Raw genomic sequence first — 20,381 nt, 5'->3', positions numbered from 1 at the left:
ATATATTGATCCTAAATATTTCAGCTAGTATGACTAGTATGTTAATGGTAAAAGTGTGAATATCTCTTTTCTTCCCAGTGGCATTTTTTAATTGAGTCTGATTTGGGTTCATGGTAGAGGACTAGAAGAAGGGGTGAAACCCTCCAGGTTCAGCCTGGTTCAGGCCAGTGTTCCCTCTAATTATTTTTCGGTGTGGGCGGAAAAGTATAGTGTCTGAGTGGCAGTCCCTCAAACAAACAAACAAACAAACAAACAAACAAAGTATGGGCGCCCGCTATCACGCATGCATGAATTCTTACATCTATAATTCGCTCCCCCTCCTTTCCCTTTCTTTCTCTCTCCTCCTTCCATTCTCATCTCTCTTTCCTTTCTCTTCCTCCCTTTCTCTCTTTCCTTTCTCTCCCTCCCTCTTTCTCTCTATCCTTTCTATCTCTCACTCTTTCTTTCTCCCACCTTCATTCCCTCTTTCCCTCCCTTTCTTTCTCTTTCTTTTCTCCCTCCCTCTTTCTCGCTATCCTTTCTATCTCTCACTCTTTCTTTCTCTCCCTCCTTCATTCCCTCTTTCTCTCCTTCCCTTTCTCTCTTTTCCCTTTCTCTCCCTCCCTCTTTCTCTCCTGGGGCTGCCTGTGCCTGCCCTGCACCCCCCATCACGGCAAGAAGCATCGGTGCCCCCCCACGGACAGCAAGAAGCTCGGTGGCGGGCCGTACTGCTAAGCCGCTTGCCTTTCGGCGGCCCCTGGTCATCGCCCCCCCAATGGATGGACATTGGGCTGTCGGGGCCAGTGGATCCACCCCCCCCAGCCCCCAGCCCTGCGGACGGACATTGAGCTTGCCAGGCTGGTGGGTCCGCTTCCCCAGCCCCCACCCCCTGATGCCTGGACAGCCAGCTCCTTCCCCCCTCCGTGGTCCCGGCGCAGGAAAGCGGTGCGTTTGAAAAGCATGCCTCTTTCCCGGCAGCCGGCTTTGCTAGCCGCCGCACCCTCCCCTTGGTTCCGCGCCCTCCCCTTGGTTCTGCCTCCCGCTGCCACCGCGTAGCTCACCTCATCAGCGGTCACCATGGTGCCGTTGCTGTCGCTGCAGCTGCCCTTCACCGGCCAGCAAAGCCAGCTTCCTAGGAAAGTGGCACAGGAAAGTGGTGCCTTGGAAAAGCATGCCGCTTTCCCGGGCAGCTGGCTCAGGGCTTGATGTCAGTGGATGTTGACTGCCCCGACAGCAACCTCCGGACAGCTGTGCTCGCCTGGGGCCGCGAACGGGGGGGGAACTGCCCCTCCCAGGAAAGCGGCGCAGGAAAGGGGATAGCCCCCAGCGCAGTGGCGGGGGACAAGGCCAACGCCTCTTCCGACGCCATGCGGGTGGGTATCAGAGCCAGGGCAGCCAAAGCGGGGAGGTGAGGAGAAGGTCCTTTGCACTGGAATTTAAAATTCCCGCACTGACCACTAAAAACCAGCACGCTATAGCACGCTGCGCGCCTTAGAGGGAACATTGGTTCAGGCGAGAAGGTAGTGGTTGCAGCAGCTGGTTTAGAGAATCAAGGCTCTGTCCACCTCCCCTAATATCATCACTTCCTGGTTTTTTTAAAAAAAACAACCTTTAAAGCCTTTCCCCAGAAAGGAAGGAAGGAGGGAAGGGGACAGAGGGAGGGGAGAAGGGAAGGAAGAGAGAAAGAGAAAAAGAGAGAGAGTTGTCAGAAGGAAAAATCAGGAATCACTTTCTAGCCGGGAGATCGCTTGGCAAAAAAGAAAAACAAATGCTGTCACTTTAAATCAGGAGTCTCCAAACATAGCACATGGCTGGCTGAGGAATTCTGGGAGTTAAAGTCCACCAGTCTTAATGTTGCAAACTTTGGAGACTACTGCTTTAAATTGAAAAGCCTTTAGAAGCTGCTTGGAAGAAGGTTTTTAATTGCAGATGTGAAGTGACATTCATCAGTGGATAAAAGGAAGGATTGGGGTTTGTGCAATATGGGCTTTGTGTTTCTAAAAGGGTTTGGGTGATTCCCATTGTGGCTAAATGACTTTTGTCCAGTGTTGGGTCTTGAGTGCAGGGCTGCTTATTGTGATTCTATTACTGTGTTTTGTTAGCTCCCAAATATTTCAAAATATCCCATCTTAAAAGGGTTTTCTAGGGATCTGTTTGCCTGCTTGTGTGATTGGAGCCAAATGTCAGGCTTCCACTTATTATACAGTTATTATCTCATCTCTATCAGACAGGAATGTGGAATGAGCTTCAGGGAGGTTCTTTGTTAACAACTTTCTCTGAGCCTTTTATTATGAGTAATATTTTATTTGGGGGGGGGGTTTGATTCCCATGGAAGGTGGGAGGGAGGACCACAAACCTAGCTGGCACTAGATATAGCTTCAGAGGATGCTTTGAAACAGCACAGCAAAGGCTGGAAGGGATCTCAGAAGTCATCTAGTCCAACCCCCTGCTCCCTAGCAAATTGGACTGCGAAATTGGCCATGCCCACCCAGTCAAATGACAACTTGGCCATGCCCACCCAATCACATGACCCTATGTCCAAGCCCACCTGAAGCCACACCCACTTGACCTCCAAGCCAAGCCCACTCCAGTCTCCAGTTTGTTTCTTCCTTTTCTGATTTATGACTTCTCCATTCCCGAGAGGAGTTACTGCACTTCTATAAAGCTAAATCACCACCAGCCATTCCTGTCAAATGCGACTTAGTGTATTTTAGGATAATTAGAACTGCAGAAAAAACAATTGAGGATCTGTAAGCTACACAAGTCAAAAAGTGGGCCGTGAAAATATTTACAGACCCTTCACATCATAGGCACCAAGACAAATTCCTTGTGTGTCTGATCACACTTGGCCAATAAAATTCTATTCTATTCTTTAAATAAAGTTGTTAATGTTGATGACTTACCTATATAAATAAATTAACAATAGTATAGTAATAATAGATTTAATACACTGGGGAAAAAATTAAAATTTAGAATTTTAAAATTTTAGTAACAACTCCAACCACATTTTGTTTAACGATTTTGTGAGAGAACTGGCAATCTTGTGATTTCTTTATTCTGTGTTTGTTCTACTCTCTAGCTTGATAAGGAACTACAGTACACTGAAAACAGATCAATTTCGTAGCTCTTGGAAAATGACACATTCTTCAACCAAAGAATTAAGTATGTCATTAATTTAAAGAAAGAAGAAAATGTTTTAGGGTTAGATTTCCTTTTTTTAAATGAGGATATATTCAATTTTAAATAAGTCCAAATGATACCTAATGTTAAATACTGAAATCATTCCAACAGTGAGGGAGAAGCGGCAAGAGAGGAAAGGGGAACAAACAGAAAGAATGCCTGAACTCATGGTGCTTTGTTTTGTTTGCATGCTCTGTCTCTTGAGAGCCCCTTGTAGGGAGGCGGGTGAGCCCCTCATTCTTAGTTACTAGGTGAAGGACTAGGCTGATTTGAAGGAAGGAGAAAAGAGCAGTGGGAGAAGTAATCCTCCGCCTGCTGCCGATGCTGCCTGCATTGATCCTAGTTACTGCAAGCAAGTGGCTGGCACATAGGAAATGAAAAGCGGGATATGCTCTTTGCCTCTTGCACTGCAGAAGGCAGTGAAATGCAGATAAAAGCCATTCTCCCTTTGGGAAAGAGCCAAGAGGCTTTCCAACAGCAGGTCAAGCTGGGTCTTATTCAGATCACATCCCGGCATTTTTGGAATGGAGAAGGAGTAGCTGCTATTGACTTTGCTTGGGGTTGCACGTTGGCAGTGAGTGATTGCAGGATTTATTTATTTATTTTATTTATTTATTAGATTTGTATGCCACCCCTCTCCATAGACTCGGGGCGGCTAACAGCAACAATAAAACAGTGTATGACAAATCTAATATTTAAAATAGCTAAAAACCCTTATTAAAAACCAAACATACACAGAAACATACCATGCATAAATTGTACAGGCCTGGGGGAAAGGAATATCTCAATTCCCCCATGCCTGACGACAGAGGTGGGTTTTAAGGAGCTTACGAAAGGCAAGGAGAGTGGGGGCAATTCTATTTCTTGAACAGAAAATATTTTGCATACCCCTAAAAAGGTTAAAAATTATGTCAAATTCTAACAATTCAATTGGTTAAAGTTTCAGCTATCAACTTAATAAAAGAGGATTCTGATGACGAAGAACCAGCTTCAGGACCTGTCATTTGTAAATTACAATTAGGTGCCCACACAAGTGCAGCTCAAACGAAGAGTTTGATCACCCAGAAATTAGTACTCAAAAGTAAAGATGTCATGGGTGCTCCACAATCTAAACAAGTAAGAACTTTAATGAAAGCTTATTTGTAACTCACATACATAATAAGCAGTTTATTTAGTCTTCATTTCAAAGAAAATATATTTGATCCACAATTAGTCTAAAACAAGAAACAGAACATTTATTTATTTAGTTGTTTGTTTGTTATACAAATATAGTATTGTATTGTAGTATGTTTAAAATAAGTATAAAGTAGAGATAGAAAAGATAAAAAGACATTAGGACAGGAATGGTAGGCACAAAGGTGCACTTATGCACACCCCTTACAGACCTCTTAGAAAAGGGGAGAGGTCTATTGTAGATAATGTAAGGTTGAACATTTTTGGGGTTGGGGGAGGAAACAACAGAGTCTGGTAGTGAATTCCAGGTGTTGACCTCTCTATTGCTGAAATCTTATTTTCTGCAGTCTAGTTTGGAGCAATTTAAATTTAGTTTGTATCTATTGCGTGTTCTTGTGTTGTTGTCAAACCCTTTTAAACATATTTTAAACATTTCAAGAACCACATATTTTCATATATTTACAAAATGAACAACATCCATCTCACCACCAAAAAGCAAATTTTGAGAAGAAGAGAAGGAAATGGGTTACAATTGGGCATGTATTTCAATATTTCTAGGCATCTGCTCAATTATATTACAAGCTGCATCTGGAAAAATGAACAAGAAATTGATTTACTTAATATATTCCCTTAGTAGTGAAAAATGAAATAGAACACATGCAAACTTTATTGTGAAGAATAGTCCCATCAAATGCAACCAATCCTAATTCAGATAATTTATTAAGAAACTCTTTGTTGGAGCCAATTATTAATTCTGTGAGTATTTAGGATGATTTTCTAAGTCACCTCTTCAATGACTGAGTACAATATATAGTGTAGAATAGAATAACAGAGTTAGAAGGGACCTTGGAGGTCCTCTAGTCCAATCCCTTCTTATATGTGCAAAATGGATCATACTTAATACAGTGATCCCTCGATTATCGCGAGGGTTCCGTTCCAAGACCCCTCGCGATAATCGATTTTTCGCGATGTAGGGTTGCGGAAGTAAAAACACCATCTGCGCATGCGCGCCCTTTTTTCCATGGCCGTGCATGCGCAGATGGTGGAGTTTGCGTGGGCGGCGGGGAAGACCCAGGGAAGGTTCCTTCGGCCGGCCAGCAGCTTATCTGCTCGGCAGCGCAGCGAGGAGCCGAATCGGGGTTTCCCCTTTGCGTGGGCGGCGGGGAAACCCCGATCTTCGTCTGCTCGCTGCTGCTGCGGCCGCCCAGCAGCTGATCTGCTCGGCAGCACAGCAGCAGCGAGCAGACGAAGATCGGGGTTTCCCCGCCGCCCACGCAAAAGGGAAACCCCGATTCGGCTCCTCGCTGCGCTGCCGAACAGATCAGCTGCTGGGCGGCCGAAGGAACCTTCCCTGGGTTTTCCTCGCTGATGCCCCCGCTCGCCCGCCCGCCGCCTGCCCGCCGCCCGCGAGCAAGAGGGGGAGAGATAGAGAAAGTGAGAGAAGGAAAGAAAGAGATGAGAGAGGGAGGAAGAGAGTGTGAGAGAGGAAGAAGCAAGAGAGAGAAAGAGAGAGAGAAAGAAAGATGAGAAAGGAAGGAAGAGAGTGACGTCATCGGGTGGGAAAAATCGCGATATAGTGTTTCGCGAAGAACGAGATCGCGAAAATCGAGGGATCACTGTATATGTAAAAACAAAAATAACACAGATAAAAATTAAGGGTCTATTGTTTTTGTTAATATACTTTAGATATGATAGTCATTTGTGGTTTTTATTATACTTATTTCAAGGCACTACTGTTTATTGATGATCTGAACATGCCAATCGCAGAAGCATATGGATCCAAGCCACCATTAGAGTTCATCCGTCAGTTTCTGGAGTTGGGAGGATTTTATGACAAACGCCTTGAATGGAAAGTATGTTTAATATGGGTAACATATCTTTTGTTAATTTTGATTTTTGTTAAATTAATTATTTTCATTAAAAATTTGTCATGTAAATATAGTATTCTGGATCAGTTGAAATTCATTCTCATGTTCGGTGGTCTAGATTCTTAGGCACACAGGTTTAGGAGAGAAAGAGCCAAACTCTTTTGGCCAAGAGAGAGAGAGAGGCAAGCAAGAAGGAGTGTGCCCAGGCATCGACACAAGATGCGCACACCGCACAGAACTGGCTCGGCTCCTTCGGCGACATTTTGAAACGCATTTCTGCCTGTGAGGAGGAACAGGCGAGGCAGGGATCGAGGCTATGGAGCCGGTGTGGCAGGTGAGGGGAGAGCCCCCCACCCCACAGCGACTGGAGAGATGCAAAAATGCCCTTCCGCCTCCCTGCCCCAGGATCCGCCTCCCCACACCTCTGGTTTGGCGGGTGACTCTGGACTCTGTAGTAGGGCCCTCTTGCCTCCTCGTCTCTTTCCTACTGCTAATCTCCACGCTGAGCCACTGGACATGAATTAACACCAAACATTTCAAAACGCCACCAGAGGCAGAGCCCAGAGAAGACACGGCAGCCCAACCAGCCTCTTCTCCACTACCAGTGGCTTCTAGCTGGGGTTGACATATCAAGGCCCACCCTACCCCATCCTTTGCACCATCTTCGATCACCAAATTGCATCCCTAAAGGGGGTGACACACATCTTTCCTTTCAAGCTCCATCGCATTCCTTGGCATTGTGTCCTGGGAAGCCTCCTTGTTAAAAAAATGTCTTGTGAGTTCAATCAAACTTCTCGAACTCACGAGACATTTTCTTTTACAATGGGCTTCCCTGGACACAACACCAAGGAATACAAGTACCAGGTAGAACGCTCATTTCGCTGCCCAACAAGTCCCACCTGGCAGAAATCAGTCTCTGTGAGACTCATCACATCACCACTGTTGCCTTGTGGGGCACGACTCTGCAAAGTTTGTTGGGCTGTTGCATGCATGAATGGCAGCATTACCGCGAGGTTCGACATACCGGCATAGCTACAAGCAGTAGGATGCCAGCTATGTCAGTGTGATGAAGCTCACAGCAGCCTTGCAGTTCGTGCATGCAATGACACAACAAGCCTTGCAGAGTCCTGCTCCATGAGGCGGTGGCGCCAGGCCAGCTGCTCAGCCGATGCTAAGAACAGGGCGGGTAGGCAGTGGCGATGCTGTCCCATGCTCTCCGCCTACTGCACGCCCAAAATAATAAGCCCCCCCTTCCAGTAATAAGACCAAGGCCATATTTTGGGGGTCAAAAGAAAATAAGACTTATTTTCAAGAAAAAACAATAGTCAAAATAAGGAGTGCCCTAACAAACCTTGCACCAATTAACAGCAGTGTCCCCCAAGGCAGTGTTTTAAGACCCACTCTTTTTTTAATTTATGTAAATGACATTTGTAACCATGTTATAAGCAGCTGCGTCTTCTTCACTAATGATGTAAAACTATTTAATACCAATAATACTACTATCCTACATAGCGCCCTTAACTATTTGTCAGAATGGTTGGACAACTGTGAACTTCAAATCTGAACCAACAAATGCTTTGTCTTACACATTGGCAAGAAGAATCCAAACACAAAATACAAACTGGGAATGACATGACTTCAATGACAACCCTCACTCTATCAGACCTAGTACTCATCTCAAACTCACTGTAACAGCATTGCCAAAAAAGCATTAAGACTTGTTAACTTAATTTTGCGACGCTTCTTCTCCGGTAACATTGTACTGCAAATTAGGGCATACACAACCTTTGCCAGACCAATTCTTGAATACAACTCATCTGCCTGAAATCCAGACTGTATATCAGGCATTAATACAATTGAACGAGTCCAGAACTATTTCACGAGAAGAGTACTCTAATCCTCTGCTCACAAGAGAATATCTTATGCCACCAGGCTTGAAATTTTGGCCTAGGACAATTTAGAACTATGCTGCCTATGGTCTGACCTAAGCTTAGTACACAAAATTGTCTGCTACAACATCCTACCTGTCAACGATTACTTTAGCTTCAACCGCAATAATACATGGGAAAACAATAGATACAAACTCAAAGTAAACCGTTCCAAACTCGATTGCAGAAAGTGATCAATGACAGGAATGTACTACCTTAGTCTGTTGTTACATCCTCAAACCCCCAAAATTTTAACCTTAAATTGTCCACCGTGGACTTCACCCTATTCCTAAGAGGTCTGCAAGGGGCATGCATAAGCACGGAAGTTTGCCTATCATCCCTGTCCTTCTGTCTCCATTTTTTCATACCCCTTTCCTGTGTTCATGTCCATGTTTATTCTTATATCTGTGTTCTCATACATGTTTGTTTAAATAAATAAATAAATAAATAAATAAATAATAAAGATAAATAAATAAATAAATAAAATATTGAGCTTATCTTCTAAAGTATTGACGTATATCAGAGTTTTAAGTAAATTAATTTGTTGTGTTCATATCTGATTTAGCTCTCAGAATTGCAGACCTTTTAGTTTTTCAAATCAATTTTTTAATGATACAGTCAGCAGCTATCTTGAGTTTCCGAGCTATATTAGTTACATTATGAATTATACTACAGTTATATTACAGATGATTGCATTTTTTTTAAAGTTGTTTTTTTATGTGTGTGGGGGTTATTCAGTAAAATCTTAATGTATCTGAAGTATTTCTATGGAGATTTGTACTTTTGTCTGTATTTGTGATGTATGAAGCTCTGTACTTATTCTAAGAACAGATTGATTTGTTTTTATTTATTTATTTATTTATTTTGTCCAATGCACAATAATTTTCCTTGATCAAGATGAGTTGTCCATATGTTTTTGCAGTGGAGGAGCTGCAAGTTGCAGGATAGTTTTTTTCTTAATCCAAATTGTTTGTTAGAGAGCAGATTATTAGTTTCAAGGTGGAGAGTAATTGATTGGTTTATAATTGATTATTTGTAGTTTAAATTGCATTAAAATATTTCCATAAAAATGTAGACGTTCATTATCAATCAACAATAAAAAACAATAAAATAATATTATAAATATGTTGATTATAGGTTTATTTGCTTTAAATGCTATCTTATGTATTTTTCTAACAGAATATTCAGGACATTGGCACAGTTGCATGCTGTACACCTCTAAATGTAGGAAGTAATGAAATTAGTACTCGTCTTCTGTCCCATTTTTGCATCCTAGTTTTGCCTGCAACTTCCTTACAGTCTTTGCAACGTATTTTCCAGGTAACTATTCCAAAATATTTATTTATTTAGTTTTACAAAGAATACTTCCTAAATAAGCTCTCCACAGCCATAGAATCATAGAGTTGGAAGGGTCATCAGGTTCAACCCCCTGCTCAATGCAGAATTCATTAAACCATCCCAGAAAGATGATTGTCCAGTCTCTGTTTGAAGACCTCCATTGAAGGTGAGCCCACCACCTCCTGTGGTAAACTGTTCCACTGGTTTATCACCCTTACTGTTGGAATTTTTTTTCTGATATCTAATCGAAATCTACTCCCTTGCAGTTTCATTCCATTGTTGCTAGTCCTTCCATGTGCTAATGAGAACAATGCTGATCCCTCTGCTCTGTGACAGCACTTCAGATATTTGTAGACAGTTATCAAGTCTCCTCTCAGTCTTCTCCTTTGGAGACTAAACATCCCTAGATCCTTTAACCGTTCCTCATAGGATATGGTTTCCAGACCACTCACCATCCTTGTAATTCTCCTTTGAACTTGCTCTAGTTTATCAATGTCCCAGAACTGAACACAGTATTCCAAGTGTGGTTGTACCAAAGTACTGTACAGAGGAATAATTACTTCACGTGAGCGAGATTCTATGCTCCTCTTGATGCATCCCAGGATTGTGTTTGCCTTTTTTGCAGCTGCTTCACACTGTCGACTCATGTTTAATCTGTGATCTACCAATACACCCAGGTCCTTCTCACATGTGCTGCTGCTCAGACCTCTTCCCCCCATTCTATACGTGCTGTTTTCATTATTTTTTCCCAGATGTAGGATCTTGCATTTCTCTCTGTTAAATACCATTCTGTTAGTTTCAGCCCATTTTTTAAGCTTGTCTAGATCTTTTTGAATCCTATCCCTATCTTGTTTAGTATTAGCAACACCGCCTGGCTTTGTGTCATCAGCAAATTTGATAAGTTTTCCTTCAATTCCTTCATTGTTGAAGGCATAATGAAATATCTCTGAAGCAATGACCTTATGGATCATGGATTGTCCAGTATAATCCTGTAGAGCAATTGATACTCACGCTAGACTCTGTTTAGGGTGACCCGCTCCCTTCTCAACCAGGGGGGAGTTGGGGAGCCCTTACAGAGTAGTGCCGAGGATTTTAACACGTTTTTCGCTGATAAAGTCGCTCGGATCCGGGCCGATCTCGACTCCAATTGTAAAACAGAGTCGACTGACAATGAGTCAGTCGAGGTGACTGGGGCACATACTTGTCCACCTGTCTGGGAAGAGTTTGATCTGGTGACACCTGATGAAGTGGACAAGGCCATTGGAGCTGTGAGTTCCGCCACCTGCTTACTGGATCCGTGTCCCTCCTGGTTGGTTTCGGCCGGCAGGGAGGTGACACGGAGCTGGGCCCAGGAGATTACCAACGCTTCCTTGGGGAGGGGAGTTTTTCCATCACTCTATAAAGAAGCGCTCATGCGCCCCCTCCTCAAGAAGCCCTCCCTGGACCCAGCTGTGCTTAACAACTATCGTCCAGTCTCCAACCTTCCCTTTATGGGGAAGGTTGTCGAGAAGGTGGTGGCACTCCAGCTCCAGCGGTCCTTGGAAGAAGCCGATTATCTAGGTCCCCAGCAGTCGGGTTTCAGGCCCGGTTACAGCACGGAAACCGCTTTGGTCGCGTTGATGGATGATCTCTGGCGGGCCCGGGACAGGCGTTTATCCTCTGTCCTGGTGCTCCTTGACCTCTCAGCGGCTTTCGATACCATCGACCATGGTATCCTTCTGCGCCGGCTGGAGGGGTTGGGGGTGGGAGGCACTGTTCTTCAGTGGTTCTCCTCCTACCTCTCTGGCCGGTCGCAGTCGGTGTTAGTGGGGGGTCAGAGGTTGACTCCTAGGTTTCTCCCTTGTGGGGTGCCTCAGGGGTCGGTCCTCTCCCCCCTGCTATTCAACATCTACATGAAACCGCTGGGCGAGATCATCCAAGGACATGGGGTGAGGTATCATCAATATGCCGATGATACCCAGCTCTACATCTCCACCCCATGCCCAGTCAACGAAGCGGCGGAAGTGATGTGCCGGTGCCTGGAGGCTGTTGGGGCCTGGATGGGTGTCAACAGACTCAAGCTCAACCCGGATAAGACGGAGTGGCTGTGGGTTTTGCCTCCCAAGGACAATCCCATCTGTCCGTCCATTACCCTGGGGGGGGGATTATTGACCCCCTCAGAGAGGGTCCGCAACTTGGGCGTCCTCCTCGATCCACAGCTCACATTAGAAAAACATCTCTCAGCTGTGGCGAGGGGGGCGTTTGCCCAGGTCCGCCTGGTGCACCAGTTGCGGCCCTATCTGGACCGGGACTCACTGCTCACAGTCACTCATGCCCTCATCACCTCGAGGTTCGACTACTGTAATGCTCTCTACATGGGGCTACCCTTGAAAAGTGTTCGGAAACTTCAGATCGTGCAGAATGCAGCTGCGAGAGCAGTCATGGGCTTACCTAGGTATGCCCATGTTTCTCCATCACTCCGCAGTCTGCATTGGCTGCCGATCAATTTCCGGTCACAATTCAAAGTGTTGGTTATGACCTTTAAAGCCCTTCATGGCATTGGACCAGAATATCTCCGAGACCGCCTACTGCCGCACGAATCCCAGCGACCGATTAGGTCCCACAGAGTGGGCCTTCTCCGGGTCCCGTCAACTAAACAATGTCGGTTGGCGGGCCCCAGGGGAAGAGCCTTCTCTGTGGCGGCACCGGCCCTCTGGAACCAACTCCCCCCGGAGATTAGGATTGCCCCTACTCTTCCTGCCTTCCGTAAACTCCTTAAAACCCACCTTTGTCGTCAGGCATGGGGGAATTGAAACATCTCCCCCTGGGCATGTTTAATTTATATATGGTATGTGTGTGTGTATGTCTGTTAGTATATGGGGTCTTTTAAATCTTTAAACATTTTAAAATTGTTAGATTATTCTGATTTGTTGTTACATGTTGTGAGCCGCCCCGAGTCTTCGGAGAGGGGCGGCATACAAATCGAATAAATAAATAAATAAATAAATAAATAAATAATTATGATTGCTTACATGTTCTCAAAGGCTTTTTAAGCGTACATTTAGACAGTTTGTTAGGCAAAAAAACCTGTTTTATTACATTATGTAAAATGAGATATCTAAAATAATGTAGTCTAATATAACTATATTAACAATTTCTTTAAGTAATTTAGCTTCTTTATTGCAGCAGAAGCGGAGTAACAACACGGACACAGAGCTGGATTTAAACTGGGTCATTTTTATTAATTAAATAAACTTATTTTAATTCAAATTAAAATGGGACCCGCAGAGGTCAACTAATAAACATTTGGGGCGGAAATGATGTAACAAAAACTTCCTGGGCAACTCAGGACATAGCGCCATGCTGATCCAGGTGAAGGGGACCACACCCTCACCTGGATCCCAGCCATGCAACGCATGTGGGAGGTCTTGCCATCCATTCCCTGAAAGGCAATTGAAATGGGCGAAACCCAGAGGCAACTTCTCCCCACCATGAGGCCTTGGAGAGAGTCTGCCAATAATCCCCAAAGATGCCCAACGGAGAACACGCAGTTGCTAGCACCTCCCAATTTCCGCCCCTAACCTGCCAATCCAATGACCAAAGGTAAGCCAATTAGAACTAATCCAATAACGAACACCCCCTAACCATCCATACCGCACCGCAGTGTGGAATAGGCGAAAAAACGGTCGCAGGTAAATGCCGAGACCGCCAAAAATTCCTATTTGGCCCCCTAAGGGTGACCCCTGTAGCACACTGAAAGATAGGGAGGGAGGGAGGGTGTTCGCCTGCTCGTCGTCGGGGTGAAAAGGAAGCCCCAAGCCAGCACAGCCCTTTATAGAGGGCTGGCTGGCCACGCCCCAACGATGTCATTGGCCGGCGCCGATGACAAACCTGGCCGGGATCTCGCGAAATCTTGCGAGATCCCGGCCAACAAGATGGCGCCTAGGCCGGGGACCGCGTTTTCCCCGGCTCCAGCAGCAAATCCGGCCAGAGGGTGAGTCGCCGGCTCGGCATTATTAAATTATATTAAATGGAAAATGTTTACAATTTTTTAAAAATGTATAAATATTTTTTGTAGGTACGCCTGGGAACATACTTTTATATTAATAGATTCTTGGTTGAAGTTCAGAAGTGTACAGATAGTTTAACATGTTCCTCTATTGCACTGTACTATAGAATGTTTCAGAAAATGCTTCCAACGCCTGCTAAATGCCATTATATATTTAATCTACGAGATCTTTTTAAGGTTAGTATTTCTTTATTTTTCAATTGGTTAATGTTTAATCAGTTAAATATAGGTAGCCTCATTAGATGATGACATTTGAGACCCACAAGTCAGTCATTAACCGAAGCAGTTGCTAAGTATTTAGTGACTATACTTATGATCTTACTTCAGTCTCCTTTGCTTTACAGACTAAAGAAGGTTGTAAATGTAAGGATTGGTCATAAAATTATTTTTCAATCATTGTGGTTCCTGAGCAGTCACTAACGACTGCCTATATTCCATAAATTAGGGAATAAGAAAGCAAAAAGACTTTTAAATAGAAAGGTTGTTTAAAAGGAATACATTAATAGGTTGTGATCAAAATTATCAAAATGTGAAGAAGGGAGGAGGGTTTTAAACCAGGCTTATACATTTTACTGAACAATCACAAATTCCTTTTTTCTTTATCATCCCTCTGCTACTTTTTATTATTCCTTATATGGACCTGTCTCCTCATAATAAAATACATATAGAAATAGTACTATATAAACAAAGAATTCACAAGTTAATAATTATTAGTCAATATGCATCTAAAGTATGGATTTAAAATAACAAGAAAAAACTGGGTCTGTGTTGGTTAAAGCTTTAGTCCTGTCCTTATCAAAAGGTTAACTGAGGAAAATATAGCAGCTACTGTAGTTGTATGAAATTTTCTAAGAAAAAAAATCAAAATTATATGACATGTAGCACTCTGTAATGACACAGATGGGAATTCTGTAAATAATTTTGTAAAATTATTCAAAATATGATCTATATTAGTAAAATAGACAACATTTGTACAGACATTATTTATGGGATACCCTATTATCAATTTAAGATTATTTCAAACTTTATCCATCCATAGAATCAATTTCAGATTCCGCCACCATTCTGAGATGGATAAGAAATTCATTTCAACATATTCATGGATATAGTTTTCAGTGAATAGTAATAGTTGGGATTTCTTGTTGTTTCCATTAAGATTTATTCTGAATATGTTGGTATGATTAAGATTTATATTACCAATATCTATGGAATTAAATTTCTTTTGAAGGATAATTCTGTCATCTAAAAATGGAAATCATTGTTTTTTGTATTAATATCTGAAATGGATATCCCACCCTTCTGGGCTATTAAGCACCATTGTAAAATACCTAAAGCAACCATGGGGTAGCATAACATAATAAAAAATGAAATCAGTTCAGAAGGTATCTTAAAAGTTTTAGTAACTTCAATAGTAGTGTGAATATAGTTTCAGTTCAAAAACTTACTGTTAAAATCAATACTATAGGTACTTGAAGGACTACTTCAAGCCCACAAGTCAGTCATTGTTTCAAAAGAAACAACAGCATTATTGTTAATGCATGAATCTGCCCGAATTTTCCATGATCGTCTAGTTGATCTAGCAGAGAAGGAGACATTTTATCAGTTTCTTTCAAATGAGCTCCACAATTATTTTAAAGTAAGTATATTTATAGGTATGATATGTATATATATATATTGTGAGGATTTCTTTATCATAGACATGGAATGTTTCATGTTCAGTACACAAAATTGATTTGTTATTGATGATGTCAACATGAACTGATATATATTTGTGTGCTCTTTCTCTGCCTTTCCATGAGGCAGTATGTCCAGTATCATCTAAAACCTGCCAGGTTTCTAGTGTCATTCAGTATCTGAACATTCATAACCACTTAGACTTTAATTTTTCTCTGAAGGTATTACAAATAATTTAAAACAATTTAAAAATGTTAAAACAACAACAACACCCACAAAATGAATAAGTACAAACAGCAGCCATGATGATTAATCAACTAATAGTAAAATCAAGTAGCTGTGCCCTTAATACATTATGAGCCCTAGAACAGATGCATTACCCAACTTTCTAAATTAGTGATGGTGAACCTTTTTTTCCTTGGATGCCGAAAGTGTGTGTGTGTGATATCACGCATGCACAAGTGCCTATACCCATAATTCAATTCCTGGGGAGGGCGAAAACAGCTTCCCCCACCCCCACCCCCGGAGGCCCTCTGGAGGCTGGAAAGGGCCTGTTTTCCAACTTCTGGTGGGCCCAGTGGGCTTGTGTTTCGCCCTCAGTTCCAACATGCATGTATGGCCAGCACATACATGCATGTTGGAGCTGAGTTAGGGCAATGATTCGCATGACAGCAGATATGGCTCCACATGCCATCACTGTTCTAAATCTTTGTGAAAAACCAACAGGTTAGGGCCATTCTAATCTCCAAGGAAAGAATATTCAGTCAAGCAGGATTACAGCATCAAAAGTCCATCTTAAGCCTGATACTCTTTGCCTGATCAGAACTTCAGCATGACCAATCTGTTGGCCAGGATTGGATAAGTAAGGATTCTTGGAAAAACTCTTGGAAAAAGAGGGCTTTTTATATATTCTAGTGGTTCTCCCTGTCACTGTTGGTGGGACATAAATGAGAATGCCCATACATGTGTATGTCTCAAAATTCAGTTCCATTGTGACTTTTTTTTATTTTGTCTAAAAAAATCTAAGAAAGATCTTTGTTCCAATAAAGGTTTCAAATTACAAAATTATTCTATATTTTCTAGATTGCACCATACCTGTAGATTATATCATTTGTATTTGAGGATTTGTATTAATATATTTCCTAATCTATATATCTTAAAATACAGATACATAGTGACTTTTAGTTGGTCTGAGAAAGATTATTATCCTAATAAGGATTTCAAATTACAAAATTATCCCTGTAGATTTCCTGGACAAAGGAGAAGTTGATGGAGGAGTCTCCTATGTTTGTAGATTTTCTAGATTATACTATACCTATAGATAAGAGAATATATAGAAATGTCCCTAGCCAGAAGGTTCTTCTTTCGACACTGGAAGAATATTATATACGAATGCAAACAAAAGAATCAGAGGTAATTTTTGAAATTCTGTTTAATTACTATGTGATGTGAGCCAATAGTATATATATGTATCTTAGGTGCTAAATGTCCCTCATAAAAATATTTTATGACACTGGACAACCTGCTTTCCTCTAGTTTTCCCCTATGCACAAATAGCAGGACATAGGTAGGTGAATCTGAACAGCTAAGCACTATAGTTAAATTAAAAATGTTACATAGGCTTATCATAAATTCCTCCCCGAACTGCAGGTCCCAGCTATATTTAAGAAAGATGGAATAACAAGGAAAATTAAAATTGATCATTCAAAATTGATAAATAATAAATAGTTTCTTACACCTGTTAGTTCAGGATCATCAATATGCAGATAATACTCAGATTGATATTTTAACTGTTAGTCTGTTCTGGAGATGCTGTTGAAGTTTTGTGTCATCTTAATGCTGTAAGGATCTGGATGTGATGAAATAAGTTAAAACCTGGTTGGTTGCTGCTTAGAATCAATTTATGATTGAAGTGTCATATGTACCTGAAATATAAATTAGCAAAATTGAACACAAACAAAATGGAGGGGCTGTTTGTTTACCGGTTTGTTCATCAGCTCTAATATTATCTCTCAAGATATGTGTAGGGTGCTACCATCCTAAAGGAGCAGGTGCTTGACTTGAGGACCCTCACAGCTGTTGCTGGAAGGGCCGGTGAAGACTGGGGCTGGAAGAACCTTTGCTCAGCTATGTTTAATATCTCAATTGCCACCTTACCTGGAAGAAGACATGGCTACAGTGGCTGATATCTTTATTGCTACTTGGTTGGACTTCAGCAATATGTTCTATATGAAAAGCATTTGAAGATCACCTGGTTGGACCAGCAGCTTGATTCCCAAGCCAGATAGGATTTTAAAAGGCATACAGAAAGTTACAGGTAGTCAGGGCAAGGGCCACAATATATGAGTAATATGCTAATAATGATGCTATCAGGTCAATCATTTTTATTAGCTCCTGTCCTTTTCAAAATTTCATTGAATCATTCCATCAAAAAATTTATGTGGAATACTATTCACATTTTTGGTGGTTTTTGTAATGAAGCCCAGTTAAATATACACAATAATAAGTATGCATATGATGCGGATTCTAGGTCTTCCAACCACAATTCTTAGGTTAAGGAACAAGACAGGTGTTGGAAACTCCAAACAGAAAGGAAAACTAAGAGAAAATACCAATTGAGCCTGCAAAATTTATCTCAGTTTATCTCAGGATGCTTTGTTACCCAGGAATATATATTTAAAAAGTACAAGAATAGGACCAGGAATGAGAATGGCAAACAACACTCATGTATGAAATAATACATCAAGCTTACACAATTTATATGTGACAAAAACTTTTTCTAGATCATCAATTACAGATCTTTGGGAAATGAAATTATTGGGCTTTGAACCAATCCAGAAGATTTTCCAGCTACTCCTGTGAGAGAAAAACCACACACAATTAAAACGAACTTTTCTCTATTTGAAAAGCTTACCTGAGAGAGGAATAGTCTTGGACCTGAATGCCTCTTTAGCATTAGTTTCTATAGACTTTGTTTATGCCAGATCCCAAGATAACAGAGTTAGATTTTGCTTGTCCTTTAACTTTTCATTTTTGAAAGGCATTTTGGAAGGAAGTTTCTCCCTATTCCCTACATTTCTGCTTTCTGTTTCCTTAGATCACCATGGTATTTTTCAAAGAAGCAATACAGCATGTAGTTAGAGCTGCAAGGGTTTTTCGACAACAAGATAGTCATATGACACTGGTAAGAAACTTTATTTTTAATTGGACATATTATATAAGATGTCAATGGTGTGTCTCTATTTAAAAGTAGCACATCAGGGTAAATTTTAAATATATCATTAAACACTTGTCACTAAGCCGTAATTATTATTATCCTGCATTCTAGATTTTTTTTTAACATTTTAATACATGAAGATTTTTTTTTAGTAAATCATTTTTTTTACCTGATGTTAATCTAACGTTTTTAATATTTATTAACAGATTGGATTGAATGGCAATGGAAAAGCAAGCTGTGCATCCTTAGCCTGTTATATAGCTGAATGCAGTATCTATAGGTTATCTACTTCCTATAGTTACAGCTTTGCACATTTTCAAGAAGATATTAAAAATGTGTATAAACAAGCTGGAGCAGAAGGCAAGAGGACTGTTCTTCTTATCACAGATTCAGATATAATTCAAGTAAGCTTATACAGAATATAAATTAGTATATATATTAAATGTGTATCATGTTATTAAATGCTTGTAAAAATTTTCCAACTTTGTTTCTTCCTTCTTTCTTAATACTGTTCTGTTCGGGTCGAATGTGACCTGAAGCCATGTTTGAGACCCTGTAAAAAAATTTCCCTGCATATCTGAAACTTGAAATTTCATGACTTTGTATCATTTGAAAGGTTCTTTGAGAATTTTTGGGGGGATGGGGGGGCTTAGTTTTTGCTGGGCAAAAGAAGTCACACTTGTACTGTTCGGGCCGTATACAACCTGCACCAAAAAAGGTTTAGTTGGATTTGGTCTTTTTGGTCTTTTTGAAAACGTTTTTCACTGGGATACTAATTTGAACTTTTCTGAACACAATGAAAGTAAAATTGAGATAAAAAAATATTGCTTATTTGTTTATTTTGCTCATAAAAGCCTGCCCCTAGCGTTTTTGTTCATTTTTAATCTAGCTCAGTCTGCCAGTTCAAACTTCCCCCCCCCCTTTTTTGCATTGGATCACTATTTTGAACATCCTTGATCTTTAGAAAATAGAAATGAACTGAAAAAAGTTATGCTTATTGGGTATTTTTGCTCAGAAATAGGGCCTCCCCCACATGGCTGTGTGCAATCATTTTCACTTTACCTATTTTTTAGGCTCCTGCAAGTTCCAACTTTTTTGAAAACCTTTTTCATTGGGATACTAATTTGAACTTTTCTGAACATAATCATATGAAAATTGAACTGAAAAAAAATAGATGCCTATTTGTTTATTTTGCTCGTAAAAGTCCCCCCTCCTCTGTGTGCAGTTTTTTCAATTTATATATATTTCAGGCTCCAAAATCAAAATATTATTAAAATGTTTTGCATTGAATTACTATTTTGAACATTTCTGAACATAATGATATGAAAATTGAACTGAAAAAATGGATGCTTATTTGTTTATTTTGCTCAGAAATAGGCCACTCCCCACAGCTATGTGCAATCAGTTTCACTTTACCTTTTTTTTAGGCTCCAAATCCAAAATATTTTTAATACCCTATGCATTGATTTACTAAATTGAACATTGCTGATCATCAGAAAAATATTCCCTAAGGTTTCAAATTGATGCTTATATTTTTATTTCACCCAGAAAGCCAAAACCACATTTCAGCTGCGTGCAATCATTGCGACTTTATATTTTTTTAGCCTGCCAGTTCCAACTTTTTTGAAAACCTTTTTTGCTGGGATACTAATTTGAACATTTCTGAACATAATTATATGAAAATTAAACTGAAAAAATTGATGCTTATATTTTTATTTCACCCAGAAAGCCAAAACCACATTTCAGCTGCGTGCAATCATTGTGACTTTATATTTTTTTAGCCTGCCAGTTCCAACTTTTTTGAAAACCTTTTTTGCTGTGATACTAATTTGAACATTTCTGAACATAATGATATGAAAATTGAACTGAAAAAAATGGATGCTTATTTGTTTATTTTGCTCAGAAATAGGCCACTCCCCACAGCTGTGTGCAATCAGTTTCACTTTACTTTTTGTTTAGGCTCCAAATCCAAAATA

General features: G+C 40.9%; 1 protein-coding gene across 1 annotated transcript in view; it reads left to right on the top strand.

Moving 5' to 3' along the window:
• DNAH14 (dynein axonemal heavy chain 14) overlaps positions 1–20,381 on the top strand; it is a 217,941-nt gene that overhangs the window by 115,343 nt on the left and 82,217 nt on the right. The window contains exons 45-53 of the mRNA XM_070728172.1: positions 3,059–3,141; positions 4,100–4,275; positions 6,060–6,185; positions 9,308–9,448; positions 13,524–13,691; positions 14,980–15,150; positions 16,434–16,601; positions 18,286–18,372; positions 18,612–18,809. Coding sequence (XP_070584273.1) covers positions 3,059–3,141; positions 4,100–4,275; positions 6,060–6,185; positions 9,308–9,448; positions 13,524–13,691; positions 14,980–15,150; positions 16,434–16,601; positions 18,286–18,372; positions 18,612–18,809 — 1,318 coding nt within the window. The remainder of the gene's footprint in view (positions 1–3,058; positions 3,142–4,099; positions 4,276–6,059; positions 6,186–9,307; positions 9,449–13,523; positions 13,692–14,979; positions 15,151–16,433; positions 16,602–18,285; positions 18,373–18,611; positions 18,810–20,381) is intronic.

The sequence above is a fragment of the Erythrolamprus reginae genome, chromosome 1 (genome assembly GCF_031021105.1).
Source record: "Erythrolamprus reginae isolate rEryReg1 chromosome 1, rEryReg1.hap1, whole genome shotgun sequence".
Taxonomy (NCBI): domain Eukaryota; kingdom Metazoa; phylum Chordata; class Lepidosauria; order Squamata; family Dipsadidae; genus Erythrolamprus; species Erythrolamprus reginae.
The sequence above is the reverse complement of the archived record's forward strand: the minus strand, read 5'-3'. Positions and strand labels throughout refer to the sequence as shown.